This window comes from Paroedura picta, chromosome 2, assembly GCF_049243985.1.
Source record: "Paroedura picta isolate Pp20150507F chromosome 2, Ppicta_v3.0, whole genome shotgun sequence".
Classification (NCBI taxonomy): domain Eukaryota; kingdom Metazoa; phylum Chordata; class Lepidosauria; order Squamata; family Gekkonidae; genus Paroedura; species Paroedura picta.
The window spans coordinates 169,306,384-169,334,257 of record NC_135370.1 but is presented as its reverse complement, the minus strand read 5'-3'; the positions used below and the strand labels follow the sequence as shown (position 1 = coordinate 169,334,257).

Sequence of the window (27,874 nt, the reverse complement as noted above, 5' to 3'; positions counted from 1 at the left end):
ACCACTAGCTGGATATGGGTCCTCCATGGTGTACCTATGAGGGCCCTAGCAGCCGCATTTTGACCAGCTGAAGTTTCTGGGTCAAGGACAAGGGGCCAGCACAGAGCGAATTACCGAAGACTGTTGCATGGATCACTGTGGCAAGGTGTTCTTGGGACAGGTACGGCATTAGCAGCAGAGCCTGGCGAAGATGGAAAAATGCCAGCTAGGCTACCCTAATGTACTCCTATGCATTTTTTTACCTTAGTTTTAATTGTTTGGGTAACATGTTTTTGTTTGATTTTAGTGATTTCAAAGATGTGTTTTTACTTTGTATGTTTTTAATGTTAGGTGTCTCAGTTGCCCTAAGGAGACCAGAAAAAAGGAGAGTATAAATAAATCAATGAAATAATTATTTCCCACTCAAAGATCTTTCTGCCACTTCCAAGCCTAAGATCCAATGACTGAGCCAATACATTAAAAGTTGTTTTTTCTGGATTGAATAATTTCTGAGGTTGGGCACTCCATTCATAATTTAATGACTAAACACAGAGAAGAGTAAATTGTTTAAAATAAGCATTTTATTTACTACAGTAGAAATTCCTTCCGAAATCAGTTCAAATTTTCATCACTATGCAATGTTGTTTGTAACTGGTACATATGATAACTGATTATAAAAAGACATTACATTCCTTATTATTAAATAGTGTGTCACAGGAATTGTCAATTATTGAAAATACCATTTTTTTCTAGCAACCGAAACCCCATTCTCCTGAATAAAACATCTCACGAGAAAATAGATCCAATGACACCGTTTGTCCAAAATATTCAATGAAATAGAAGCTAGTGCGGGCTGTTGGTCACACACAAAATGAAAGCAGGAGTGGACCTCTGGTCAGAGGCAAGAATAATTCAGAGCTAGCAGCAATGTGTCCAGAGACGCTGGCAAACTTAGCACCAGAACCTCCCATGTCCAGCTTCCAGCGACCACATCCCTGTCTACAGTGCCAAGCAGCTTTCCAGGTGACAACATGGGGCCCCTTACCTGGCCCCACAACTCCAGGTGCAGGCAAAAAAAACAGCTGGGGGCCAACTGTGACGCAGCCCAGAGAGGATGACAGCCTCCAGAGCAAGAGTAGAAACCAAGGTGCGGCCAGAGAATCCTGCACAATAGCAAGTTAGCCAACAGCAGCCCAGAGCTAAGGAAGAGGCAGGGGTGAAGAGAGGGCAGGCAGACTACCCAGCCAACCCCTGGCATAGCCAACAGGGCAGGAGGGAGGGCAGATGGGCAGAAGGAGCCATCCAGGAGCCCAGCAGGAGGGATGAATCACTGCCCTCTCGGAGAGAAGCCGGAAAATTAGGACCTCTCAAGGCAGGTTCCTAGGAAAATCCAAAGATGAGACTTCAGCTCAAATGCAACAAGAGCTGTGGTTCTGGGGATAGGAGAAGAAATAAGGTGGCTCAACCCCACCACTGTTCCCACTGTTCAACCCCACCACTGTTCCCCTGGGAAGGCCTGTTAGCTACACCCTAGAAAGCAGCCAAGTGCAAGCCATTGGAGCAGGAGAGGGAGCCCCCAAAATGCCATAGTTTACAAGGTTTAATGTAAGGTTTAAAATTATGCCAAGAAAACAATAATTCTTTCAAGGCCCTTGTTGGCTGAATGAGCCAGTTCAGATCAACACATTAAATCCTCTGTTACAGAAGGAAGGAAGGTAAGTGTAGTGAAACGATAATGTATCAGCAGCCTTTTGATAGCCAACACACTATGACATGACTGTCCTACAATAAAACAGATCTGGCACTTTGGTTCTCACAGGACATGGAATTGAGCATCTACAGTAACTGAAGGGTGATCGATAAGCAATTGGCAAAAAGAAGTGGCATTTGCAAGCACTCTTCTCGCTCAGTCCAGATTTACAATCCCTGTCTTCCTGGAAGTGGAGTGACTAGCTAGGCAGGGCCTAAGCACGATTACCCAAAAACAGAAGTCAATGGGCTTAGGAGGGTGTCACTCTGATTAGGACTGCATCGTAACAGTTGGACTACAAGGAAATAATAAGGATACATTTATCGAGCGCTTTATTTTGTATTGTATGGTTTTGTATTATATGTGAGGAAGCCTGATTTTAAACACTGAAGCATGACCCGTGTTTTCACTGATGGGGAATGCAAGTGGCAGACCACAAACAAGGCAGGAAAACTGATCAACGAAACCAGAAAGAAGGATGCCCTGAGCCTTTAGTTCTCAAGTACAATTTGATGTTACCAATTTATCTTTCTACTCATGAGGAATACTTGGTGCTGCAGAACAGCAGAAAAGGAACTAACTCATTCATATCTGAAGTTACCTGAAGACCTTGAGAAAAGCCATCGTTGCAGCTTAGTTTCTAAGAAATAATAAGGGCATCTTCCCAAGGTACTTGGTATTGCGATGTATTAGCTATCAGTCCTTATCTTTTTCAACCCAAGTCTTCTCCATGCTCTCTGGAATGCCACTCGACCCATGAGGAAGGTGATGATAAAATTCCGCTTGTACCATTCCCTAATTTCAGAAACAAGGGGAAATATTAGCAAAAATACACAATGGAGGTACTTCTAAAAGCATTTTGAGATAACAGGGAAAGATGTAAGACTGAGAAATCTTGGTCTCTGGTACACGGTTTTTCCTGTCATCCTTTAGTGCAGAACAGCCTAAACACTTCAGTTTTTAATTTTCTAAAGTGCCAAGTGAAAAAGAGCAACCCCATGTGTATAATCTGATATACCTCCAGGCCAGCAGAGTTACAAACTGTGTCATGAGTAATAATATAAATATAAACTAAGATGATTTATTGAAATACCAATGCAGCCTGGAAAAATTAGCTTTCAGGGCATTGCAGTTTTTTGTTTTTTGTTTTAACCAAGGAAGGAGTGGAGCAGTATTTTTTTCTTTTTTGTGGTTTCAGGTACTTATTACCTTTTGTGTTTTCTTATAGAGGTCTCCACTTTTTCATTTTGGAAACAGCAGTGAGTCATGTTATCAATATAGTAAACAAAGCAAATGTTTCAACCCAATAAAATGGAGCACTCTATGTACAAGAAAATAAAGTACCTGCTGCAAGTCTGGTTATTGTAATTCAATCACCTATCTATACCTATACACGCACAATGCAGGACACTCACAACCCTATCATTCATCCACTGTAACCAGATAACCCCTTGAACCTTCATGGAATCAGCCTCTCCATCAGATGACTATCCAGCCTGTTTCAAAATCTCCAAAAATAGAGAACCCACCACCTCCTGGGAAGCCTGTACCACTGAGAAACCGCTCTAACTGTCAGGAACTTCTTCCGGAGGTTTAGACAGAATTTCTTTTGAATTAATTTCATCCCATTGGTTCTGGTCCGTCCCTCCGGGGCAAGAGAGAAGAACTCTGCTCCATCCTCTATATGGCTGCCTTTTAATTACTTGAAGATGGTTGTCAGATCCCCTCTCAGTTATCTCCTCTCCTGGCTAAACAGACCAAAGCTCATAGATCTTGGTCTCCAAACCCCTCACTGTCATGAACCTTGATTCATGCCCCCTCCTCTGAAAGCAGTCTCCTGGTATCCTCCAGGCCAGTTGTCGTAAAACCATAAATCCTGGTTTTGCTGGTTCCTGGCCGCCTCTGCATTCCTAAGCTGCCTGAGATCTTGAAAGTTCCTTTATCAGGGACTTTGCTGGCTGACTTCTGCCTGATTCCTGACAAGTTGGCAGAGACCCTTGTCAGGAATCAGGCAGAAGTCAGCCAGCAAAGTCCCTGATAAAGGAACTTTCAAGATCTCAGGCAAAATGAAAATCCAAAGGAATGTCTTTATTAAACAGAGCAATACAAAGGCTGGTACGTGCCAAGACTCGGTGATCAAACATCTTGGTAAGGATACAATAGACATTAGAGTATACTTATAGGGGGGACCCAGCATGGGAGGGGGCATGGGGGATCAGGATGGCGGGAAAGGTACATTTGCAAAGAGGTGCAGTAGTTCCCAGCAGAGCCAGATGGCCCAGCTTTGATCTAAACTGTTACTCCTGTTTAGTCTCCAGTGCGGCTGGCAAGGTCACAAGAAAAGCGAGGGAGATAAGGGAGCCCTGCTGACAGCAGCTTAGAAATGCAGAGGCAGCCAGGAACCAGCAAATGGATTTATGGTTTTATGACAACCTGGAGGATACCAGGAGACTGCTATCAGAGAAGGGGGCATGAACCAAGGTTCATGACACTCACCATCTTTGTTGTCCTTCTCTGGACACACTCCAGTTTGTCTACATACCTCTTCAAATGTGGTGCCAAAACTGAACACGATACTTCAAGTAAGGCCGAACCAGAGCACTGGAGAGATAATATATGAGGAAAAGAATATTCTATATGCTGGAGTCAGATTCTCACCTGTTATAAAATAGATGCTTTTTAAAGTTTTTATTTAAGAAACTTTTATAAAATTCAGCCATTTCTTCAGCATCCAGTGTTACTTTCTGTCCTAAAAAGATTTTACAACACTTAGGTCAGAAAATATTTTAAGCATGCCGGAACATACATTTAAATGCAAGCCTCAGGAAAAGTCTGGCACAGCATAGTGCAAGGCTGGAATGTAGGAGACCTGTGTTCTAGTATCACTGTTGCGTGGCCTTGGGCACACACACCACAGTCTCACAGCCTACTTTCATGATAGACATAAGTGAAAAACAGCTATCTGCTTTATGGGACCGCCATAAAATTACACTCTGAAAAGATTTAGTGAATTAAATAATAAGGGGAGATACTGGTAATAAGTAGTCAAGCTGAACAAATGAGAATTTTTTTTGGGGGGGGGGGAGAATCTCAAAGATTGAGTAGATTCACAGGGAACCTAAAAATGACCAAGATGTCACTGCAGCATCCAGGCTTCCAAGAAGGAAAATGTTTTTCATACTATTGTTCTGACAATATAGTTCTCTTCTCACCCTCCCCTTGGAATCATAACCCAAAAGAATATAATGCTTCAAGCCAAATGCAGGGCAGCTGCTTACATCCTTAGTGCAGGCAGCAAGTCAGGGTAGCAAAGACTGTGAGTACCAACACTGCTTAGCTTTCAAGATCATACTATATTTTATCCCTAATAAAATTGTGGAAAGGCACCATGGCATAGTCCAATCTTGTCAGATCTTGGAAGCCAAGCAGGGTCACTACTTGAATGGGAGACTACTAATGAAAGCTCTGAAGAGGCAGGCAATGGCAAACCACCTCTGCTTCTCATCTGCATTGAAAGCCACTTGCTGGGGTCACCACAAGTCAGTTGCAACGTGATGGCACAAAAAGGCAGGCTTATGCCTTGTTCACTACTTCAAACAATCAGAAGGAACCACAGAGTTACAGAAATGACAATTTTACTGACCTTGTTCATCTCTCAATTCTAGACCTTTGGCTTTCAATCTGGAGTGAACAAACTCTTCTTTCTCCTGAAATATCAGCATTTAAATATATTGGTGGATATAAGTTCATTTTGTCCATTAGCGCTAACAGAACCTATTCCACCAAGTATATTAATGGGTGACTGCATCTTGTCCACGAAACATTTAATAAGCATTCTGCAAACCATCAGCCTGTAACACAGCAAGCATAATAATAGCCAAGCTTTCTGTTTAGCTTAATATGGGGCTCTAAGAGGTTCATATTTATGACCAACTTAAAACAAGTTTGTACAGAAGCATTTTCTTCAGCAGCAGAGGAAGTCTAATAGATTGGTTTCTGATAAGTGATGTAGTATTAACTTTAAAAAAGTGATACTTTATAATGCATATTATTTGAGGTATTTACGAATGAAAAATAATATACTTCATTATTTTATTGTTAGGAGTTGAGAGCCAGCATAATATAGAGGTTAAGAGTATCGGACTAGCATCTGGGAGACCCAGGTCCGAACCCCCACTCCAGCTGTGGAAGTTTGCTGGGTGACCTTGGGCCAGTTAACAACACCTGACAGGGGTGTTGTGAGGGGAAAATGGAAGCAGAAGAGTATGACGTAAGCATCTTTGGGCCCCTATATTTGAGAAAGGTGTGATATAAATTAAATAAATATGAGTTACAAAAAACAAAGATCAGCCTTTACATCGCACGATATGACAAAAGCAGAAAAACATCATTGGAGTCACTTGGCAATCCACACTGCAAGATTCCCAGCACCACCAAGTGGCTTTGCATTTTTGCTATGCACTCACCTTTCTAAACAATACATTCTGGATTGCCCAGAATTGTTGATTCCAAGCTTGAGTTTCTTGTCTAAATTCTCTAAGTCTGCGTTCCGTTGGAGATTCATGTTTGGGAATATAAAATATTATGGGCCGGAGGTTTGAATACTGATCGGGAGGTCCAATCCAGTCGTGGCAAGAATATGAAGGAGGACAAAAACCTGAAGTCTTAAAAAAATGAGAGAAATTAGACTTTTGCAAACTTCCTGTTTTTCATTCAAAAGCATCACAAATTGCTTCAGCACTGCTTTGTGAACTTTTGTTAGATACAAAAAGCTAATGAAGCATCATAAATATAAAATCTACACATACATTTGCTGGAAAGTTAATCTTTTAGTTTTTGTGGGGCGGTTTTAATACCCTACTTTCACTACTCAAAAGAGTCTCAAATTGGCTTACAATCACCTTCCCTTCCTCTCCCCATAACAGATACACTGTGAGGTAGGTGGGGCTGAGAGCTCTGAGAGAACTGGTCTGCAAGAACAGCTCTAAGAGAACTGTGACTAACCCAAGGTCATCCAGCTGGCTGCATGTGGAGGAGTGGGGAATCAAATCCAGCTCACCTGTCAAGAGCAGACAGACTCACAAACAAACTTCTATAGAAAGAAAGCTTTAATTGGAAGTAGATCTGAACACTTTAACATTCGAAGTCAAGACTGTTCGATATCAGAAGAGCAAGCAGTTATCAATACAATTCTCCCGCCTAAACCCAAGCATTCCCAAGGGGAGGCGTAACCCTCTCACCCAGGTGCCATCCCAGGCTTCCTGCCAAGGTGCCAAAGTTAGCGCGGCCTTGGTCAGGCTGGCGCCCCAGGCTAGAAGGTAAGATGTTTACAGGAACACAGACAACAATGTATCACAGCAGGGAGACTATGCCGTGTGAAAAGGAAGAGATCAAAAGGAGGGGGGAATCAAAGGAAAACTACAGGCATAAGCATTCTGGTTACATGGGAAAGTTAGCACAGGACAAAGATGCACCAATATGGAGTCTCCTAGGTTCAAGGAACTCAAACATGGCAGAGAGCAGGGACTGATCCTGACATCACCAGATCAGAAGCCAGCATTCTTAACCACTACCCCACAGGGACTTTCCCAGCTCCCATGACTGAAAGTTTCTATTCACCATGATACTAAAGAACGATCGGATAAGACTAAAAATTAAACAGAAAGTAACAAATTCAGAGAAAATGTTTTAGTCATATATCTAATAGCCAAGTATGGTTGCTGCATGAAACAACAAATCCACAAAATAGCAAAATCTTGGTCACTATTTTGAGTTGTCAAAACAACAAGGGCATCTGCCATTGCAAAGAGCTCCTTTCTCGGCCAGAGATGGCAGCAGCAACCAGGGTAAGGGAGAGAAAGCTGGAACAGAACCAGCACGGTGGTGTGATGGAAACAGAGAGCAGCAGACTAAGAAGCAGAAACCTAAAAAGGACTGATTGTATAAGCAAAATTCAAGAGAAAGTTCAGTGGATAACAGTATTAAGAAAAGAGGTTCAAGTTGTGGATTAACTTCACTTAGGCCCAGGCCCAGGACAACAGAAGTGGTATAAAGTTGGTGAGAGTATGAAGAACTTGTAAGGCATACGTATACATTTCACATTTTGTTCCAAAACAAACAAGACTCCCAGATATTCCACAAATATCTCTAGAGGGCAGTGAAGTCATGCACACCCTGGAGCTGCAAGATGGGCAATGGCCCTATTGAAGCAATAGCATCATCATTCTTGATTATAATAAACCATGAGGAGCTGTCCATTTGCACTATCACAGGCCATAAAAGGCACATTCGGCAGATTCTCTCTTGTGTTTTGCTGGACCATGAACATAGCAAAAGGGTTACAGAAAATGTAGTCATGTTTACACTACATATAAAAGCATGTCAGGACTAGCTGGCAATAGGTAGCAACTTTTTAAAAAGTTAAGTATTAGGAATTTTATTTTTGCTTCTGGCTCATTGGGGGGGGGGGGACTCCAACAACTGAGTTATCACTAGGGTGACAACAGAGGCTGGGAGAAACTCATGACATACTCATATCTCCCTTCTGCAAGCTGTTATTCTGCCTGTAGTTGATAAGTCAGTAGGGTCAGCTGCTCTGCAGGCTCTGAGCCAAAAAGGAAAACAAAAATGAAAAGCTGATTAAAGGAGGTACCACAAATGTTAATTATCAGGATGTAACTCCTCACACAGTACATGACATAAGCCAGCAATTTGCACTCAGGGTAAACAATTCAGTCAATTGGCTTAGTGACACTCAATTTGCAGAGATGAAACACAAACAAAGGTGAATCATTCTTGTGCCTGCCTGTCATCAACATTCCCCTTGAACTCCCTTTTACTCAACTCAGCCAACTCCTTGAATGCCAACAGCACAACAGCAGTCCAGAAATCCAGAAACTGCCAACCTCCACTAGTGGAAAAGATTTATATCTTTAAAAGAAAAGCACTGCAACCCTAAATACAACTACTAGAGCATGCTTTTTAAACCTTTAAGCCATGGAGGAGCCCCTGAAATAATCACCAGAAGTGACAGTCTTGAGAACTGGAGGGGGGGGGGGGAGAGAAGGGGTAGTTTAAAATGGGAGTAGGCATGCAGGCTCTGCCCCCCCCCCGAACAGAAACCACAAGATAACTCAGTTTGGTGTAGTGGGTAGGAGTGCAGACTTCTAACCTGGCATGCCGGGTTCGATTCTGGGAGACCTAGGGCTCGCCACAGCACTGAGAAAACTGCTCTGACTGAGCAGGAATATCAGGGCTCTCCTAGCCTCACTTACCCCACAGGGTGTCTGTTTAGGGGAGAGGAAAGGGAAGGCGATTGTAAGCCGCTTTGAGATTCCTTTGGGTAGAGAAAAGCAGCATATCTTTAAACTGCCCGTGGCGCCACGGGCGCCACGGACTAAATAAATGGTTAAGGGGTTCTAAGGCGGGATGTGTCCGTGATGAGGAAGGGACCGGATTGGACCCTTCCTCAGGACAGACAATCGGAGGGACCAATCGGCAGGCGCACAGTGCCTGCCGATTGGTCCCTCCGATTCCCAGCCCCAGCAACTGTGAGCCGCGCGGCTCGCAGTTGCTCCCTTTGCTGTCGGCCTGACAGGTTGGAGGCGCGAAGCCCCTCCGACGTGTCAGGCCGGCCGCAAGGGAGCCCCCGGCAGCCGCGCAGAGCACGGCTGCCGGGGGCTCCCTGCCCGGCGGCCTGACACAGTGAGAGGTGCGAAGCGCCTCTCGCCGCGTCACGCCGCCGCCCGAGGGAAGGCCCTGGCAGTCGCGCGGAGCGCGGCTGCCGGGGGCTCCCTGCCCGCATCAGGCCGCCGCCCGAGGGAACCCCCGGCAGTCGCACAGAGCGCGCCTGCCGGGGACTCCCTGCCCGCCAAATGACCGCTGCCCGGGGGAGGCCCCGCCGCCTGACGGACCTCCCACGATCCGGTAAGTGCCTAGAGCCCGCTGTATTACTCATACAGCGGGCTTGATTACTAGTAAGCCTATAAACCACCTTGGTTGGGAGGGGGAGCAATGGAAATGGCCGGTTCCCTAGCTAAGTCAATTAAGACAGGAAGGGAAATGCTGTGGATCCCTTCTGGAACAATTAAGACAGGAAGGGAAATGCTGCGGATCCCGTCTGGAACTCCCGCAAGCCCCTGGGCATCCATGGACCTCTGGTTGGGAATCCCTCTACTAGCAAACACATTCCACTGAACTTCCAAGAGACATGCATCTGAGTACACAAGCTTAAGATGCTCAGCTGGGCAACAATGTGTAGGGACCTTGATTGAGGATATGAGGCACATTTGGATTGGAAATTTTCTGAAAGCTGCCCTGAATCCCACAGTGAAAAAAGGAAACTTATAAATATAAGGAACAACAGCTGATTAATAATTTATATGAACACATTTATGTAGATACTTTTAAAATTGATCCGATAAGCTTTTTGAGAGTGCTTGGCATATTGGACTACTAGGTTTTGGAAGACCCAGATTCAAATCCCCACCTTGCTGCAGAAGCTGGGTGGCCTTGAACCAGACAAACATACTTATTCTAAGCTATCTCATAGAGCTGGTATAAGGATAAAAGAGATGGGAAGAACATGTAAGCGGTTTTGAATCCCCATTGGGGAGAGGTGTATAAATAAAACAGCTAAAAATAAAACCACAAATTGGAAGGTGCCACTTTTTTAAAGGTATTCTTCCAAAAAAAAAAATCTTCTCTGGCCTAGTTCAAGCAAAAACTCTAAGGTGGCAGAACATATTGTACTTCCAGAGTACAGGTGGTGCCTTAGATTTTGGAATACTATATCTCAAATCACTTTCAAAACATTTGTTGTAAGCTACTCTGAGCTTGCTGGAAGGGTGGGGAGACAAATATTTTAAATAACCAAACATAAATATTACGTAGCAAGCCATGAAGCAAGGCAGCACTTTGGTCCACACTGTGGTTGTTTTCTATTTGCATTTATTTTTATTTTATTAATTAGACACAACTTCCCTGCCCCAAACGGGACCCAAAGCAGCTTACACCATTCGCCTCTCCATCTAGTCCTTGAAGCAACCCTGCAAGTAGGTGAAGCTATGATAATGTGACCAGCCCAAGATCACACATCAAGTAGGATTCAAACTCAGTCTCCCAGATCCTAATCTGACACTTTTAACCATGACACCACACTGGCTCCCTGACTACATTAAAATCAGTCCAGTAGTACCTTTAAGACCAACAAAGATTTATTCAAGGCGTGAGCTTTTGACTGCAAGCATTACATATGCTTTGTGCAAAGGAATGTTCAAAGTTGGAATCCATCACATGGGTTCTAGAGAAATGCCATCCATACCACCACTGTCATGAACCGGGTTCCTGACCCGTGTTTCTTAGCTGTCTCCTGCCTACTCCCAGGTTGTTGACCCCCCCCATCTCCTCCAAGGCCGTAAACTCATAAATCCCTTGGCTTGCTGTTCACCTCCCTTTGCATTCCAAAGAGTCTCCCCTCCAGTTGGCCCTTTATCGCTTCCTGGACTTGCAGGGCTCTGTGAAATCTCAATACTTGTAACTTCTAGATCAAAGCGTGTTCTCAAGCCCCCTTGAGAACTGTTGCTTCCTTCCCCACCCCCTTTCCCTCTTTCTGTCCCCAGGTATAAAATCCCCATGGGGGCTTTTGGTCTTTTGTCTCTGCCAAAGTGTTTGCTCATCGAACTTTCTCTGTAGATGCCTATTTGTTCAAGTCTGCTGAAGAAATACTTTTGGATTTCACTACAACCGTAGGACGTGATTGTTCCAGTCACTTTACAGTGGTGTCTTCTGCCTGGTTCATGACAACCACTTCCTGTTCCTTCCATCTCTTTCATGCTTCTGCACATATGAACAATGGCTAGGATAGTGTCTAAGACATCTAATGTCTCCCAGCTGAAAAATTAAAAGCAAGCTCTAAAGCAAGCTTTCTCAACCAGGGTTTAGTGAAACCTTGGGGTTTCTTGACAGCATTAGAAGGGTTGGGAATTAATTAATTTTTTCTATATTTTTAAAACGTGTTAAACATTTATCAGGTGATATGACCATATATAGTCATGTCAATCTACTCCCCCCCAAAATGATGGGCCTGGAGGGGTTGAGAAAGGGAGGGGCCCTGGGTGGGTGTGTCTATGGCTATACTTTCCAAACATATTCTGCATAATCACACTTCTGAAGAATGTTTCAGAGGTTTCTCAACAGTATAAAAAGTAGAGGAAGGCTGCTCTAAAACCATGTGAATCCCAACCCAAATCAAACGAAAGAATAGTCTAATGCAGTGTTAGTTCCCAAACCAAATGGGTGGCAAAGCCTGTGAACATGGGTTCCAGGCTTTTATAGCTTTATTGATTTGTATTTGTTTTGCTTTTTCAAACAGGGTCACCATGCCAAGCAAATCAGAATTTGTGGGTCGCCAAACTGCAAAAGTGAGAAGAACTCACTGCCCTGAGGCAGAGGAAAGTGACTTGAAAAGTGATTAGCCTCGCATGCAGATGTATCAGACAATCACCAGCCTTACCACTCACCAACACAAGAAAGTGCCTTCCACTGAGTCAGATCATGTCATGATCTTGTTATACATGTAAGCGTGCCGGTTCTTCATACATGTTTAGGAGCTGGTGGACCCAATTAACACTCACGAAGCTGCCTTAGATCACTGACCAAGGTTTTTACTCACAAGCAACACGTCTGCGGACCCACAAAAGCGCACCGACCCATGACGGGACATGCTAGGAAGGACCCCGCCAAGGCCCTGACTCACGAGCAACATGTCTGCAGACCCAATTAACGGCCACGGGGCGAGCGAGGTCAGCGCGCTCCACTCTCACTGGCTCCCCAGGGGCTTCGCGCCTGACCTACTCCCACCTGGCCCTGTTTTAAAGGGAGACCGATAGCAAGGACGAGGCCCGCAAGGCGTCAGGACAACCGAGCCCCCGGCCGCCCACCCACCCACCCACCGCCTCTCAGGTAAGCGCTCTTCCGTCCGCTCTCGGCCCAAGGAGGCCTGATCTCTGGGCGCCTTTACGGAGAAGGAAAACCGCGGCCTTGTTCCCAACGAAGCCACCGAAACTCCTCGGGGGTTTCGTCCAGCCGTCTCCTTTACCCTGTTTTTGGGCGGCGGCGGCGGGGCCTCTTTCTCCGGCCCTTCAGCGGCCGTTGAGGAAAAACGGCCGCGCGAGGCAACCGCCGCGCGCGCTCCTTTCCAACGGCCCTCAAATCCCCGGATCCTCGCCGCCGTTGCCATCCGCGAGCTCGCGCCTGCGCAGAGCGGAACGCGACCCTGTAAAGACGACACGGCGGCTGGCTGGCTGCCTGCCTGCCTCGCTTTACGGCAAGGTCGTCAAACCAACAGTGGAAGTTTTGATTGCCTGTCCTCCGCAGCCTTTCAAAAAAAAAAAAGAGAGCGCCGAGGGCTAGTCGTCAAGCGGCGCTGCGCACGCGCGTCGCGGGTGGGGAACCCGGCGGGTTGGGCCCGGGAGCGCGGCTCGGACCCCCCGGTAAGTCCCGGAGGCAAAAGCGGGGAAGAAGTAGGATAGCTGCCTGCCTGCCTGCCTGCTTGGGTTGAGGGAGAAGGGCTCTTGCAAAGGGGCAGTAGGAGTAGCTACCCCGGGGCAAGGTGCCGGGGTGGGCTTGCAGGAGTTGGGGCGGGGGGGTGTTGCATGTTCTCTTCCCCGAGCCTTCGGGGAGGGCGGTATATAAATCTAATAAATAAATAAATAAATAGAATGATGGGGGCAGGAGCTGCCCCCCTGGATGCGAGGATGGGCTCGGGGAAGCGGAGAATGGCCGGAGACACAGGTTGGACGGCAGGAAGGCGGGCTGTGTGTTGTCAGGCGCTTCCAAAATCGGGGTGAAAATGCAAGCTGGCAGGCTGTGCGTGTGTGTTGTCTGGCACTTCCAAATTCGGGGTTTAAAATGGCATGAAGCCGGCTGTGCGTTGTCAGACGTTTCCAAAACTGGGCTAAAATGCAAGAAGGGTGGCTCTGTGTTGTCAGGCGCTTCCAAAATCGGGGTAAAAATGCAAACAGACAAGCTGTACGTTGTTGGCCACTTCCAAATCCGGGGTGAAAAATGCATGGAGGGCGGCTGTGCGTTGTCAGACGCTTCCAAAATCGGGGTAAAAAAATGCAAACAGACTGTGGGTTGTTTGGCACTTCCAGATCCGGTGCAAAAATGTCAGGAAGCCGGCTGTGCGTTGTCAGACGCTTTCAAAATAGGGGTAAAAAATGCAAGAAGGGCGGCTGCGTGTTGTCGGACGCTTCCGAATCGGGGGTAAAATGCAAAGAGAAAAAGGGGAGGGGAGCAGAGAGGGTCGGGAAGCCTCCAGGAGTTTTGCAGGGGGGCGGCGGCGGCGGGGTGTCGAGCCGCCTCCCTGGATGCGACCCCTGGTATAGGTGAACGCGCAGTAAGGAGGGGGGAAAACCCGTCGAGGAAGCGCCTTGTGTGCGGATTACCTCGGAGGCTTAACACGACGGGGGCCGGATTTGGCTTCGCCCGGGCGAGCCGCCTCCTGCTGCTTTCCTCGGCGGCCGCGTCTGGGCGCTGCTCTCCTCCGCCCGTGCCCCGGGCCGTGCGCGGACGCGGAGGTGCCTGGCGGGGGAGGGCCCACGTGCCTCGTGCGGAGGCTCCCTCCTCCTCCTCCCCCCCCCCCTTCCGCGGCGTCCAGCGGCGCCTCTCCGACTTGGCGGCCGCCGCGGCTGAGTCAGAGCTGCTGGCTGCGCAGCGTCGGAGGAGTCGATGGCCGCGCCGACGCGCCCGACGGGAGGGAGGTCTGACTCACCCCGGCAGCCCGGGCGGGATCCGCTCTCCTTCGTCCTGTTCGGCCGCCGCCGCTGCTGCTGGATTCCCGTCTCCCTAGGTGCGCGGGTGGGGGGCACCCCGAGGGCCGCCTGGGCGGGGGGGCACAGCCATCCCCCCGACAGGCGCAGGAGACGAGGACGGGCTGCGAGGAGGGGAGGGAAGGGGCTCTTTTCTGCTGGAGGGTTGCCAAGCTCTCCCGAGGCGGCTTCGGAGATCGGTTCCGTCGGAGATTTGACGGCTGCTTTGGCCGGGTGGCTTCTGGGCTCCCACCCCTGCTCGAGCCCAGCGCTTCCCAGATTCTCCAGGAATGCCCGGGGCAGAGTTGGCAAGCCGGGTCGGGGAGGGCTGCGGGGCCGTCGGGGCGAGTGGAGCGACGCGGGGGGGGGGTTCCTGTGCCGTCGGGTCTGCGGGCGGGAGGGGGGCGTGCATGGCGGCGCTGGGGGGGGGCGGGGAGTCTCCCCTTGCCTGGGCCTGCCTGGAGGGCGGCTGGGTGCTCCGGCTCCGTCGGCGGGCGAAGCGGCTCCGTGGGTCGGGGAAGGGCGGAATTGGATCGCGGGGCCATTGTGAAGTCAGCGGCGGCGGGCGAGGGCGGGGGGTGGGCGGCTGGCTGGCGCGCTCCGCCTGGGGGAAGCGGCCCGAGCTCGGGGCTGGTTCCCGGCCTTCCTTCCTACAGGGATGTAGGGTCGCTGGAGGGGGCGGGGGATCAAGCTCTGCGCACCGGGTCTCGCTTCCCCCGAGGGGCTTCTCGCTTGGGGTAAGGGGGCCGGGGAGGGGGCGGCAGGTGCTCTGGGGGAAAGGCACCTCGAGGGGACATCCCTGGAGATTTGGGGAGAGGGGGGAGCCCTTGGAGAGGGACTTTGGTCGGGTAAAGGCCGCCCTCCGAGCCAGCCTGGCATGGTGTTTAAGAGCAGCGGCCTCTCCTCTGGAGAGCCGGGTTCAATCCCCACTCCTTCTCCACATGCAGCCAGTTGGGTGACTTTCAGCTAGTCACAGTTTTCACAGAGCAGTTCTCTCAGGGTGTCTGTTGTGGGGAGATTCAAATGGGTAGCCGCGTTGGTCTGAAGCAGCACAATAAAAATCAGTCCAGTAGCACCTTTAAGGCCAACCAAGATTTATTTTGAGCTTTCGAGTGCAAGCACTCTTCCTCGGACTATAAACTACCATCATGACAGTGGGAATGTTAAAGCAAAAGTTAATTCTGTTAAATTAGTAAACTGTGCCATGCATCCAAATACAGCCGTTTGATAATTCTTTGCCGAAACAGCCAATCGGTCCCCTCGGATTCAGTTGTAGTTCGGTTGTGCGGAGAGGAAGGGAAAAGTATTTGCAAGCCGCTTGATTATTCCTTCAGATCGTGAAAAAAGGTAAAGGTATCGGCTGTTCAAGCACTGGGTCATGTCTGACCCTTGGGGTGACGCCCTCTAGCGTTTTCATGGCAGACTCAATACGGGGTGGTTTGCCAGTGCCTTCCCCAGTCATTACCATTTACCCCCAGCAAGCTGGGTACTCATTTTACTGACCTCGGAAGGATGGAAGGCTGAGTCAACCTTGAGCCGGCTGCTGGGATCGAACTCCCAGCATCATGGGCAGAGCTTTCAGACTGCACGTTTGCTGCCTTACCACTCTGCGCCACAAGAGGCTCTAAGATAGTAAAAAGCAGGGTTTAAAAACCCAGCTCTTCTCTCTTCTGCCATCTTCTCTAGAGGACCTGACCTATGTAATCTGGAGGTCTACTGCAATCCTATAGAGATATTCAGGCTTGAATGGAGGCCAGCAACCCTAGCTGGGTGGGAGAGACCCAAGAAAGGGGACGCTGCCTGCCATGGGTGGTCAAGAGGACGGTCTGGGGAGGACAGCTTAATTAATATAATAATAAAAGAGACTTCATCTCAAAGGAAGCTGAGGGTTGTCTTTTCATTTTGTTTTGGCTGCAGGCAGCTGGAGAGAGAAGGGAAGGGGGGCAAAAGAGGGCAGATACCAAATAAGGGGAGCAACCAGAGCCCTGGTTCTGTTATCCTGTATGCGACCTTTATCCTGAGAGGGGCCGGCGATGGAGAATGAGCAAGTGCCTTCTGATTCCCTTGTAGTGCTTGCCTCTTTCTGGTACCACAGGATTACTAGCCGTGGAAGCACATGGCAACTTCACCACAGTGCATCAGCCACTTTTGCTGTACTTGGCTTGTGATGTCTTGAAGAAAGACACTGTCTGTCTTGAACCTTAGGCCCAAAAAGGGATCGCTGTGGAATTTACTTCCCAGTCAGCGTACATAGGGTCACACATGCTGCTGATTATAGTCTCCACCAGACTGGTTTGCAGCAAAATGAGAATGAGAGTCTGGTGGCACCTGAAAGACCAACAAAGCTTATTCCAGCTTAAGTATTCCTGACTCACAGCTCAACCTGCCAGAGCGCTTGTGCCCTTGGGCTTTATTTAAATGAATTAATGCCTGTGTATACGTCTCCCTAACTCCGTAGAATTGTTAGATACAAAGGAGGGTTCCTGTAGTTTGTCCAGAAAAGGAGATTTTGGCAGGTGGGCCTGGCTGTAGTAGAAGAGTTGGTTTTTGTATGCTGCTTTTCCCTACCAGAAGGAGTCTCAAAGCTGCTTACAGTCTCCTTCCCTTTCCTCTCCCCACAACAGACCCCCTGTGAGGGAGGTGAGGCTGAGAGAACCCTGATATTACTGAAGAAGAAGCGTTGGTTCTTATATGCCGCTTTTCTCTACCCCAAGGAGTCTCAAAGCGGCTTACATTCGTCTTCCCTTTCCTCTCCCCACAACAGACACCCTGTGAGGGAGGTGAGGCCAAGAGAGCCCTGAGATTACTGAAGAAGAAGCGTTGGTTCTTATATGCCGCTTTTCTCTACCCCAAGGAGTCTCAAAGCGGCTTACATTCGTCTTCCCTTTCCTCTCCCCGCAACAGACACCCTGTGAGGGAGGTGAGGCCAAGAGAGCCCTGAGATTACTGCTCTGTGAGAACAGCTCTAACAGGACTGTGATGAGCCCAAGGTCACCCAAGCTGTCTGTATATGGAGGAATGGGGAATCAAACCCCATCAAACCAGAGTAGAAGCCACCACTCCACCACACTAGCTATACAAGCTTCATGTACAGCGGGGGTCTCCAACCTTTTGGCGCAAGTGGGCCGCATTAGCATGCTGTCATGAACCAGGCAGAAGACACCTCTGTAAAGTCACTGGAATAACCACTTCCTCAAGACCACAATTGGACTGAAATCCAAAAGGAATATTTATTCAATAGACTAAAACAAATAGGCATCAATAGAAACTGTTCAATGAGCAAACTCCTTGGCAGAGACAAAGGATCAATTTCACACCCTGGGGAGGGTAGGGAGAAGAGGGGCTAGGCGGGGAAATGCAGCAGTTCTCAAGGGAGCCACCAAGAATACTCTTTGATCTAAAAGTTGCCAAGCTAACGGGGATTTATGAGTTTATGGCCACTAAAGGAGGAAGGGGGCCAACCTCCTGAGAGTCTCAGGGAGAGTACTTATAAAACACGGGTCAGGAACTGGGGTTCATGACACGTGCCCAGTGCCTAAAGAGGGCCAAATCTTAAACCAAAATGTAACAAAATTATTAGCCTCCTTATTTAGATCAAAAGTAAACATGCAAAGGTAAATGACGAAATGTTAACTTCAATGCAATCCCATTTTGGAACAATATTTTACTGTGGAGTCCTTTGATTTAGCTACACATGCTTACCTAGTCGGTGTGATTTTTGTGGCCGTTTTCTGTAAGCCAAGGCCCTGATGTCCACGTCAAGGTTTGTGACAGACACTCTTAAAATGTCACCTAAATGTTCATCTGTCAGCCTTGACCTACACTCCGATTTCACAATTTTCATCTTGGAAAAGATTTGTTCACAGATATATGTGGTGCCAAAGACTGTGAACATGCCTGCAGCAAATTTCTCTAGTATGGGCCTGAGGGTGATAGCAGCAGACAAGCAGGTTGGAGGGCCGCACCAAAAGAGGTCAGGGGTTGCATACGGGCCCCGCAGGCCTCAGATTGGGGACCCTTGCTGTACAGGAAGGAGGAAAGGTGGGCCAAACTGCCAGCCGTACAACTATTAAAGGTGCTGAGGCTTTTGTCCTTCTTTGCTTCTGCTAATCCTGATGTAAGCTGTGACTTCTTTGGGTAATCCTTATCTTTTTTCGTTTGACTGAAAACCCCAGTGAAGAAAATAGTTCTACAGCTGGTGCAAGGCATCTGAGGTTAGGCTGCTGTGTGGGCCTGTCTCAGATAGAATAGAATCATAGAGTTGGAAGGGGCCATACAGGCCATCTAGTCCAACCCCCTGCTCAACGCAGGATCAGCCCTAAGCATCCAAGAAAAGTGTGCATCCAACCTTTGCTTGAAGACTGCCAGTGAGGGGGAGCTCACCACCTCCTTAGGCAGCCTATTCCACTGCTGAACTATTCTGACTGTGAAAAATGTTTTCCTGATATCTAGCCTATATCATTGTATTTGTAGTTTAAACCCATTACTGCGTGTCCTCTCCTCTGCAGACTAGCACTTGGAAGTATTATTTATTATTGATGATGTATGATATGATGATTTCTATACTGCCCTCCCAGTGGACAGGCTCAGGGCGGTGTCCCCATGTAAACATAATGGCATTAATTTAAAAATATACAATAAAATAAGTTTATAATAATAACAACTTTATTTTTATAGCCCGCCCTTCCCAGTTGACTCAGGGCAGGTAACAATGGGTAAACAGCTCGATTGCAGTCTGAGCTCGATTGCAGTCTGGTGGTGGCTGGGATGGGGGGGGCACATTTTGTAATCTCGTGGCTTTTGTACAAACCGCTGTGTCTTGTAATCTCATGGAAGTTAATGGCTTTTCCCTAAAAGCGAGCCAATGCAGAATGGTGGTTAGAGTGTCAGGCTATGGATGGAGAGACTTGGGTTCACATTTCCACTGTGCCTTGAAGTCCCTTGCGTGTTCTTGAGCTGCTCACCCATTTTCAGCCTAATGTATTTCACAGCATTGTTGTGAGGAGAGGGGAAAAAAAGGAAAAGGCTTTTATACCCTGCTTTCAGCCAGCTTAAGGAATTTCAAAGCAGTTTACAAAACAGTCTTCTTTGTGAGGCAGGTGGGACTGTGAGAGTTCTGAGACTATGCCAAGGTCACCCACTGGCTTCCTGTGGGGAACTGAACCTGGTTCTCCCCGTTATAGTCCTCCACTCTTAACCACCTCACCATGCTGGGCTCAGAGGGTTGAGCCAGTTTGGTGTAGTGGTTAGAACTGCGGACTTCTAATCTGGCATGCTGGGTTCGATTCTGCGCTCCCCCACATGCAACCAGCTGGGTGACCTTGGGCTCACCACAGCACTGATAAAACTGTTCTGACCGAGCAGTAAGATCAGGGCTCTCTCAGCCTCACCCACCTCACAGGGTGTCTGCTGTGGGGAGAGGAAAGGGAAGGCGACTGCTTTGAGCCTCCTTCGGGTAGAGAAAAGCGGCATATAAGAACCAACTCTTCTTCATCTTCTTCATCAGCAGCTTGGTGTAGCAGTTAAGAGCAACAGTGGCCTCTAATCTGGAGATCCAGGTTTGATTCTCCACTCCTCCACAGGCAGCCAACTGGGTGACGTTGGGCTAGTCACAGTCCTGTTAGAGCTGTTCTTATAGAGCAGCTCTGTTAGAACTCTACTTCACAGGGTGTCTGTGGTGGGGAGAGGAAGGGAAGGCGATTGTAAGCTGCTTTTAGTCTCCTTTGGGTAGAGAAAAGCAGGGTATTAAGGAACCAGCTCTTCTTCTGCTTAGGCAGATTGTGAGTGGGTGGGCAGGAAGGGTGGTGTCAGTGCTTAGATCTTGTGGCACAAGGAGTTGCCAATCTTGTGGCACAAGGAGAAGCAGCCAATCTCCACTTTGGGGTCAGGAGGCAAATTTCCAGCCCAGACTGGCCAGCAAGTCTTTTGTTTGTTTTTTAGAGGGGGTGTTATCTGGGTATGGAATTGGGGTCACTATGGGTGGTCAGGTAGTTGTGAGTTTCCTGCATTCTGCAGGGGGTTGGACTAGATGACCCTGGAGGTCCCTTGCAACTCCATGATTCTATGAGTCTTCAATATAGTTCCCTTAGCACTAACTATTTGACATCCTAGAGACAGTTCTGAGATTATGCAGTGGTTGTTTTTTCAGAAGCCCACACAAATGTTAACATTTTGTAACAGAAAACTGAATTTTAGAAGAAGAGTTGGTTCTTATATGCCGCTTTTCTCTACCCAAAGGACTCAAAGGGGCTTACAGCCGCCTTTCCTTTCCTCTCCCCGCAACAGACACCCGGTGAGGTAGTGAGGCTAAGAGGGCCCTGATATTACTGCTCAGTCAGAACAGCTTTATCAGTGCATTGGCGAGCCCAAGGTCATCCAGCCGGCTGCATGTGGGGGAGCGGGGAATCAAACCCGGCTCACCAGAGTTCTCGCTCCTAACCACTACACCGAGAAATACAGACTGGCGGTCAGATATGTGTTCGAAATTTCAACCGCTGTGTCTTTTTCATGGTTCTTTTTTAGCTCTGTTGAAACTGGATGAAGAAAAAAGAATGGAGATGGGCAACCAACATCCCTCCATTAAAAGGTTACAAGAAATACAGAAGGACGTCAAAGAGTTTGAGCCGCAAGTAGCCGCCTTCAGCGGCCTGTCCGGCGACCGGGCGTACAAGAAACTCGAGAGGGCTTTGACCAAGCAGCTTTTTGAAATCGATTCGGTGGACACGGAAGGCCGAGGGGATGTCCAGCAAGCCCGGAAGCGAGCCGCCCAGGAAATCGAGAGGCTGCTTAGGGAGCTGGAGCAGAACGCCAACCATCCCCAGCGGCTGGAGCTGGAATCCATCTTCAAAGAGGCGCAAGCTCTGGTGGAGCACGAGATCACCGGGTTTTATAAAGGAGGCAACTGCGTCACCGAGGAATTTGATGAAGGCATCCAGGACATCATCTTCCGGCTCACCCAGGTGAAAACCGGAGGGAAAACCTCTCTGCGGAAAGCCAGGTACCGCACGCTGACCAAAGTCTGTGCCGTCCAAGAGATCATAGACAACTGTGCGAGGCAGCAGCCGTCGTTGCCCCTCTCCACCGACGCGCACCCTTCTGTCGCCAAGATCAACTCCGTCATGTGCGACGTCAACAAAGCCAGGGGGACTCTGATCGCCGTCCTGATGGGAGTGAACAGCAACGAGACCTGCCGGCATCTGTCTTGCGTGCTGACGGGCCTGATCGCCGACTTGGATGCCTTGGACGTCTGCGGCCACCCGGAAATCAGGAACTACCGCAAGGAAGTCGTGGAGGAGATCAACAAGCTGCAGAAGTACCTCGACCTGGAAGAAGAGGCCGATTCCACCTACGCCTACGACCTGGCGCAGAACAGGTGCATCCTCAAGATCGAAGAGATCCGCAAGAAGGTGAAAGAGATACACTCGTCTCTCTTGAAAGGGGACCGGGCCGCAGACCTGTACCTGAAGTCCAAGGCCGAGCTGCAGGGGCTCATCACCCAGCTGGATGAGGTGAGCCCAGGTAAGAACCCCTGCATCCGGGAGGCCAGGCGGCGGGCGGTGATCGAAGTGCAGACGGTCATCACGTACGTCGACCTCAAAGAAGCGCTCGTCCGGCGGGAGCTGCTCTTGCAGCAGGCGGAGGCGGAGCCCGCCCCCCACAAAGCCGTCTGGGACATCCTCGGGACCCTGTCCCAGATCCTCCAGGAGGTGCTGTCCTTTGACGGGAACCGGACGGACAAGAACTACATGAGGCTGGAGGAGCTGCTCACAAAGCAGCTCCTGTCCCTCGACGCCGTAGATCCCCAAGGAGACGAGCGCTCCAAAGCGGCCAGGAAGCAGGCGGTGAAGCTGGCGCAGAATATCTTGTACTACCTGGACATTAAAACGGACGAATGGGAATACTAAAACCACTGAGATTTCGCGCTAGACGTTGACGCTTTTTCTTTTCTTTTTTTTTTTGGATTTGTTTGTTTTGTTTTGTTTTTGCACTTCATGCCCACCAACCTCCCGACAGAATCCAGAGCGACGTGGTTTGCTTTTGTCCTTGGGGCTGAGGCAGTGTCGGATTGGGCGACACAGCAGTTGTGTCCTTTGCTGTCCCGGCCTGGCCGGGGCAGCGATCTGCGTGCTGTTTGTGTATTTGGTCGCGGCTCTTTGCCTTTATCTCCTCGCCTTCCGTCACAAAGAGCGGCCGCCCTGGCCTTCTGCACCGGGAAGGAGTGCAGCCTGTCATAAGTGGCTTCCTAATCGTTCAGTCAAGGTGACGACAAGAAGATCCCAGGAGCTGAATTTGCGAGCTGCAAGCCAGCCTAGACCTGGCTGTCGGGGGATGCTTCGAAGGCACTGTCGCGATCCAAAGGATTAAATGCAAATTACTCATGGCTCATTTCCCCCCGGCCCCTCCCCTCTATGTGTTTTGGTTTAATCTTGCTCAGCTCTCACTTTTAGAGGGTTGGGAAGTTTTCCATAGATCTGCATGTTACCAACTGTGGGGTGGGGCGATCAGCTGCAGCCTTGTGCACCCCAGACCCTGAAGGCGTCCTGCCTGGTTAGTTCAGGCTTTGCGCTTAGAACTAATCTCAGTCCTCCCTTATAGCACAGGAATTGAAGGGATTGCGATAACCTCAGAAATGGAATGTTGTAGCTTAGAATGGGAGCGGGAAGGTCACTGCTGTGGAAGGACCACACGGAATTCTTCGGTGGCCGAGAGCCTCCGAAACGGAAGCTTCTGTTGGATGCTTGGAGATCATGTTGGCTGCATGCGAGAGTTTCCACGCCCAGACTTAGCCCAGACTCATTGGTCTTGGGTAAAGGTCTTGCTATCTTGCTTGTAGGCCCCCAGTCCTTCTCAGCTTAAAAGTTCCCGTGAAACCCCCTGGATATGTAAGAAGACTATACATACTGCTTTTTAAGCATCTAGATGTGCGGAATGCACTGTGTCTCTCCCCCCACACACACAACGGTTCCTGATTTTTTTCAAGCAGTCCAACCCGCAAATGCTTCTCTTTTAACTGAAGTACCGCTGTCTGTCACGTTACCAGCCCAGTTGCATAATGGACAAAGAAACGTGTGTGTGTGTTTTTCCCCCCCTCTCCCCTTCTCTTGCCTTTAGTAGAGCCCTGCAGCTTATTAATTGTTCTCGTCCAGATCAATAAAACATGCTGGAGTTCAGTTTAGCTTTTGTGCTTCCCTGTTTACTTACAGGTTCAGGAAAGCCGAAGCCAGCATCCAACGTAGTGTTGCAGAGTGCGTCGTTAGTGGCCTCCGGAAATCCGTAGAAAACAGACCTCATTTTATTTTTAAAAGCTTACTGGGTAGTAATTTTTAATATGCGCGGAGAACTGGCTTCAATCTAGAGGATTACCAGCCCAGCCGCTTTCATATATTGCATTTGCACCCGCATATTAAAGTTTGACGTGTGATTAGACGAAACGAGGCTGTCTTTAGTATACAAGTGCCTTTTAAAGTGACACATGAGTTTGAGGGCACACCTATAACTTTGGCTGTTGGCCTCATGCTGCTTTTTTTGGTCGCGTCTCCGGCGCACCAGATCCCGTTTCAGACTTCAGCCATAGAGTGGATCAGAAGAATGTTACCTTTTGGGTTTTATTGTTTGGAAAAAAAATTACTCTCTTATTAGGAAGAGTTTTCAGTCAATAAGCCAGCGTGCCCCAGAGATTCCCATCCTGATCCAGTAACTTGCAGTGTTTCCGTGCCTCACCTATTTCAGCCGGAAGAAAACATTGTATTTTTTAAAAAAATGAGTGGGTGTTTTGTTTTTGTGTTTTTAGATTGCCAAAGAAGAAGCTTGTTCACTGACTTTGAAAATGGTCTTCTTGCCTCGTGTGTCTCTGCCTGGCAAATCTCTTGTCAAAATTACAGATCCTTTTTTTTGTTGTTGAGGCAAAATAGAACTTGGTGCCGATTAACAAACTTACTGAACGCTTCACCTTGTCTTTCCCCGTAACCTTTCCTGCTCATTAAAAAAAATCCCTTAATATACCTGCTTGCATGTGTAGTGCTCTAGTCTATCTTCAGACGATGTTTTGAACAGCTATAATTAGGACGTTTCACTTTTAGAAAGTTGTTTTTTTTTTTTTAACTTTAGCTGCAATGGCTTTTTTTGCACGCGTGCACAACTTCATCTGGAGCACGTGCAGTTTCTCTGGGATTGGGAAACCCCTATTGAGATCATTTCGAGAGCAATGTTGCTGTGTGTTTCCCTTCACCTGTGTTGCTTCTGACTTCATATTCAGCAGGGGAACCGTTGGCCAGGCAGTTCCATGCATATATTTCAGCTTTCGTATTTGCATAAGAAATCCTTAGATCTGTTTGTAGTTGTGTGTGTGTGTGTATGACTGGCAATAACATACAGCTAATCTTTCAGTAACAGTCCCCCCCAGCAATTGCACCTTTGTTTTCATAAACTCCTGCAAAACGTTCATTTATTCTACGTGTTGCAGAAACGTTGCCATTACTACAAAATTATTTCAGGGGCGTTTGAAGGTTTGTTTCTCAATCTTCCATGTGGTCTGTTAGAGTGTTTAACAGGGCAAACACGTAAGGGTGGTGTGATAAATGCTGTTGCTATACCTTTTTTTAAAAAATCTGCTTGTAAGATTAATGTGCAATACTTACATTTGTCCAGAAATCCTTGGTGTAGTATAAATCAATGCATGAATGAAAATGCTGAACTCAGTAAAATAAGCTAAACCAAAAAAAAAAAAGAAGAAGAGAGGAAGTGAGAGTCTGGTACGTGGGTTTGAAAAAAAAAACCCTTGATTTGTGCTTTTTTTAAAAAAAGAATGTATTTTTTCTATTTAATATGCAAATAGGCCAGGATGCATAGTCCTCCTAGCTTTCAGTTGCAGTGGGCTGCAAGCATTTTTGCTGTTGACTGACTTAACGCTGGACCATTTCAGACTCTGCATTTTGTCCAAAGCAGGGTCGTCCCCTCCTTTTGTGCAGTGTCAAGGCATTGTAAGAAAAAGAAACAAAATGGATGTAATTTTGCTGAATCTTGAGCATCATGTTATTCATGGTTTGTTCGTTTGTTTCCCCCCTCCTGATTATGATTGTATTGCTTTAGGAGCAGGGTTGGTCCAAAGCAGTAGCCTTGCTCTAATTCTTTTGCCAGCAACTGTGGTCAAATGTTCTCTCCTCCAATCAGCCTCGTTTAACAGTCCTGTGATCTGCAAACCATCCCAAGAGAGCCCCCCCCCCTGCTCTTAAGTGCCAGCGCTCAAAGTGGTAGAGGTTGTGCAGTCAATGTTCTATTGAATTTTGGTGGACGCGAATCTTCCTTCTCAGAATGTGTGTCAACAATTCTTGCGTATCCCGTTGGCTTGGCGTGTACAGTGAAATACGGTTTAATAAAGCGTTTTCATGCTTTCTTCTTGATAATTCATTTTTTGAGGCTAAGTTTTCTTCCTTTCTTTCCCTTAAACATGAAGTGTTCCGTTATTGGGGGGGGGGGAAGCTTTTTAACCTACTTCTGTTTTCCTAGGAGCACAGGAAACTCACATCAGAATTCAAGCAGTGTCACAGAAACAAACCGAAATAAAGCTACATTGATAACTGGATTGTACCAGTCATTGGCTTTAGCTCACATCCATTCCCAAGGCATGGGCCAAAGCAAACTTGAACTTTGAAACAGAGGCTAGCTGAGACAGACCATTTCTCCTTTGTTCTTGGCTTGTACTCTTTCCGAAGTACATGTTAGGCTCTCTAAGAGCCAGTTTGGTGTAGTGGTTAGGAGTGTGGACTTCTAATCTGGCATGCTGGGTTCGATTCTGCACTCCCCCACATGCAGCCATCTGGGTGACCTTGGGCAAGCCACAGCACTGATAAAACTGCTCTGACCGAGCAGGAATATCAGGGCTCTCTCAGCCTCACCCACCCCACAGGGTGTCTGTTGTGGGGAGAGGAATGGGAAGGCGACTGTAAGCCGCTTTGAGCCTCCTTCGGGTAGAGAAAAGCAGCATATAAGAACCAACTCTTCTTCTACTTCTTCTTTAACTCTTGCTCTCCCGACTGGAAGAGTTTCTTCTTTGACCTCCCCTGAAGTGAGGTTGGACCCCACATGCTTCCTGCTTGTTCCCTCTACCCAATCATAATCACAAGAATCTGGAAGATTATGGTCCTGCAGAAGAATGCTGCTTCTTGGCAGGTGGACAAAGGATAATTACTCCTCAGCCTGCCTTCTCCATAAAGGGCATCCAGTTCCTCTCAGTCCCAAAATCTGTGGATTTAATTGACTGGTTCCAACCTTTACCCCGAAGTCAAGGGCTTCTCCAGGGTGTGTCTCAAAATCCCCAAAGTTTGTGCAGCCTCAAAAAGGTCAGGGATATCTTAAGATGCTTATAATAGAAATAGATGGATGGTGAGTGGCTGGCTGTGTTAGTATAGCACTGCAGGTCAGGGTGGATGTTAAGCACTTGCTGGCTTACTGAAGCTTAATAGATTTCCAGGCTGGGCTGGCAAACAGAAATTAGTCCCTGCTTCAAAAAAAGTACATAAAAATGCTAAAGCGAGCTGCAGCTCATGCATGCACAAGAAAGGAAGTCCAGGGGGATTATAAGGGAACTGAATCTTGTCTGTTTACAGCCTCAAGGCCTAACTTCCTGGGCATCATCTCCCCTCCAAAAAAGAGCAAACAGAGAAGACATCTGGTCCACTTGCGTATTGTGCCCTGCCTTTCTCCCCCAGGGGGGCTGAAGGGGAGCTTACATCATTCTCTCAATTTTGCTCTCACCACAGTCCTGTGAGGTAATGTTAGGCTGAGAGAGTGCGGCTGGCCCAAGGTCTCCCAGAGAGCTTCCGCAGCTGGAGATACCAGCCCTGCCCTCTTCACCAGTACACCACACTGCCCTTCTCTTATGGGATGAGGGAGGTAAAAACAGCAGGGCAAATGGAAGAAGCACCACTTCTCTTTCCTCCTCCACCACCTCTATTTCCTCTTTTCTAAACCACATCTTCCAAATGTACTTTTCTCAGGAGGGGGACACAGCCATGGAGGGTTGGAGGGTTGCTAGGAGGTATTTGGAGGTTCGGAGTCTGTATTAAAGGATTAAGAGACCGGAGGTGATGGCGTGGGAGTCTTGCTGCTCTTCTTTTCAAATTCCAAACAGCAGTGTGTTTTCAACAAGCTTCCAGCTGCAGCACCATCCTCAACATGTGTCCAGGCTTGTTTGGTGCGGTTTTTCCCTACAACGCTGCTGAATCGTGTGTATCTGTAATGCTTGCTTTGCTTTTACTGGTGCCTCCCTCTTTCCTGCCATTTTAGTGCTTCCCTGCAGTGCAGCCATTCCCCCCCTGCCAGCTCCTGCATGTTT

At 48.1% G+C, this 27,874-nt stretch overlaps 2 protein-coding genes across 6 annotated transcripts; one reads left to right on the top strand and one right to left on the bottom strand.

Moving 5' to 3' along the window:
• Nucleotides 1–542: 542 nt before the first annotated feature.
• COA8 (cytochrome c oxidase assembly factor 8) lies at nucleotides 543–13,060 on the bottom strand. Of its 3 annotated transcripts, XR_013228595.1 has the most exons (6): nucleotides 12,828–13,045; nucleotides 6,196–6,393; nucleotides 5,373–5,436; nucleotides 4,388–4,478; nucleotides 2,331–2,524; nucleotides 543–1,359 (listed from the first exon to the last, which is right to left on the bottom strand). XR_013228595.1 is itself a non-coding variant. In XM_077323778.1 (5 exons), exons 1-5 carry the CDS (start codon nucleotides 12,966–12,968, stop codon nucleotides 2,419–2,421), a joined length of 600 nt encoding a protein of 199 aa, XP_077179893.1. In that variant the 5' UTR covers nucleotides 12,969–13,044; the 3' UTR covers nucleotides 543–2,418. The 3 variants fall into 3 exon arrangements, 1 of the variants encoding a protein (XP_077179893.1); XR_013228596.1 differs by lacking the exon at nucleotides 4,388–4,478 and adding an exon at nucleotides 4,226–4,330 and having other exon boundaries at nucleotides 543–2,524; nucleotides 12,828–13,060; XM_077323778.1 differs by having other exon boundaries at nucleotides 543–2,524; nucleotides 12,828–13,044.
• BAG5 (BAG cochaperone 5) lies at nucleotides 13,045–25,943 on the top strand. 3 transcript variants are annotated; one of them, XM_077323777.1, is made up of 2 exons: nucleotides 13,045–13,221; nucleotides 21,064–25,943. In XM_077323777.1, exon 2 carries the CDS (start codon nucleotides 21,093–21,095, stop codon nucleotides 22,443–22,445), a length of 1,353 nt encoding a protein of 450 aa, XP_077179892.1. In that variant the 5' UTR covers nucleotides 13,045–13,221; nucleotides 21,064–21,092; the 3' UTR covers nucleotides 22,446–25,943. The 3 variants fall into 3 exon arrangements, with proteins under 3 accessions (XP_077179892.1, XP_077179889.1, XP_077179891.1); XM_077323774.1 differs by lacking the exon at nucleotides 13,045–13,221 and adding an exon at nucleotides 14,408–14,582; XM_077323776.1 differs by lacking the exon at nucleotides 13,045–13,221 and adding an exon at nucleotides 15,130–15,278.
• Nucleotides 25,944–27,874: the final 1,931 nt, after the last annotated feature.

What these genes read in the sequence shown, in the direction of transcription:
- BAG5 (XM_077323774.1), top strand. Translation starts at nt 14,462, where the DNA reads ATGGCCGCGCCGACGCGCCCGACGGGAGGGAGGTCTGACTCACCCCGG. An exon ending in CTGGATTCCCGTCTCCCTAG is followed by an intron (nt 14,583 to 21,063) that starts GTGCGCGGGTGG and finishes GTTCTTTTTTAG; the next exon opens with CTCTGTTGAAACTGGATGAA.
- COA8 (XM_077323778.1), bottom strand. Translation starts at nt 12,968, where the DNA reads ATGGCAACGGCGGCGAGGATCCGGGGATTTGAGGGCCGTTGGAAAGGA. An exon ending in AGAATGTATTGTTTAGAAAG is followed by an intron (nt 5,437 to 6,195) that starts GTGAGTGCATAG and finishes CTGATATTTCAG; the next exon opens with GAGAAAGAAGAGTTTGTTCA. An exon ending in AAGCATCTATTTTATAACAG is followed by an intron (nt 2,525 to 4,387) that starts GTGAGAATCTGA and finishes TTCTGAAATTAG; the next exon opens with GGAATGGTACAAGCGGAATT.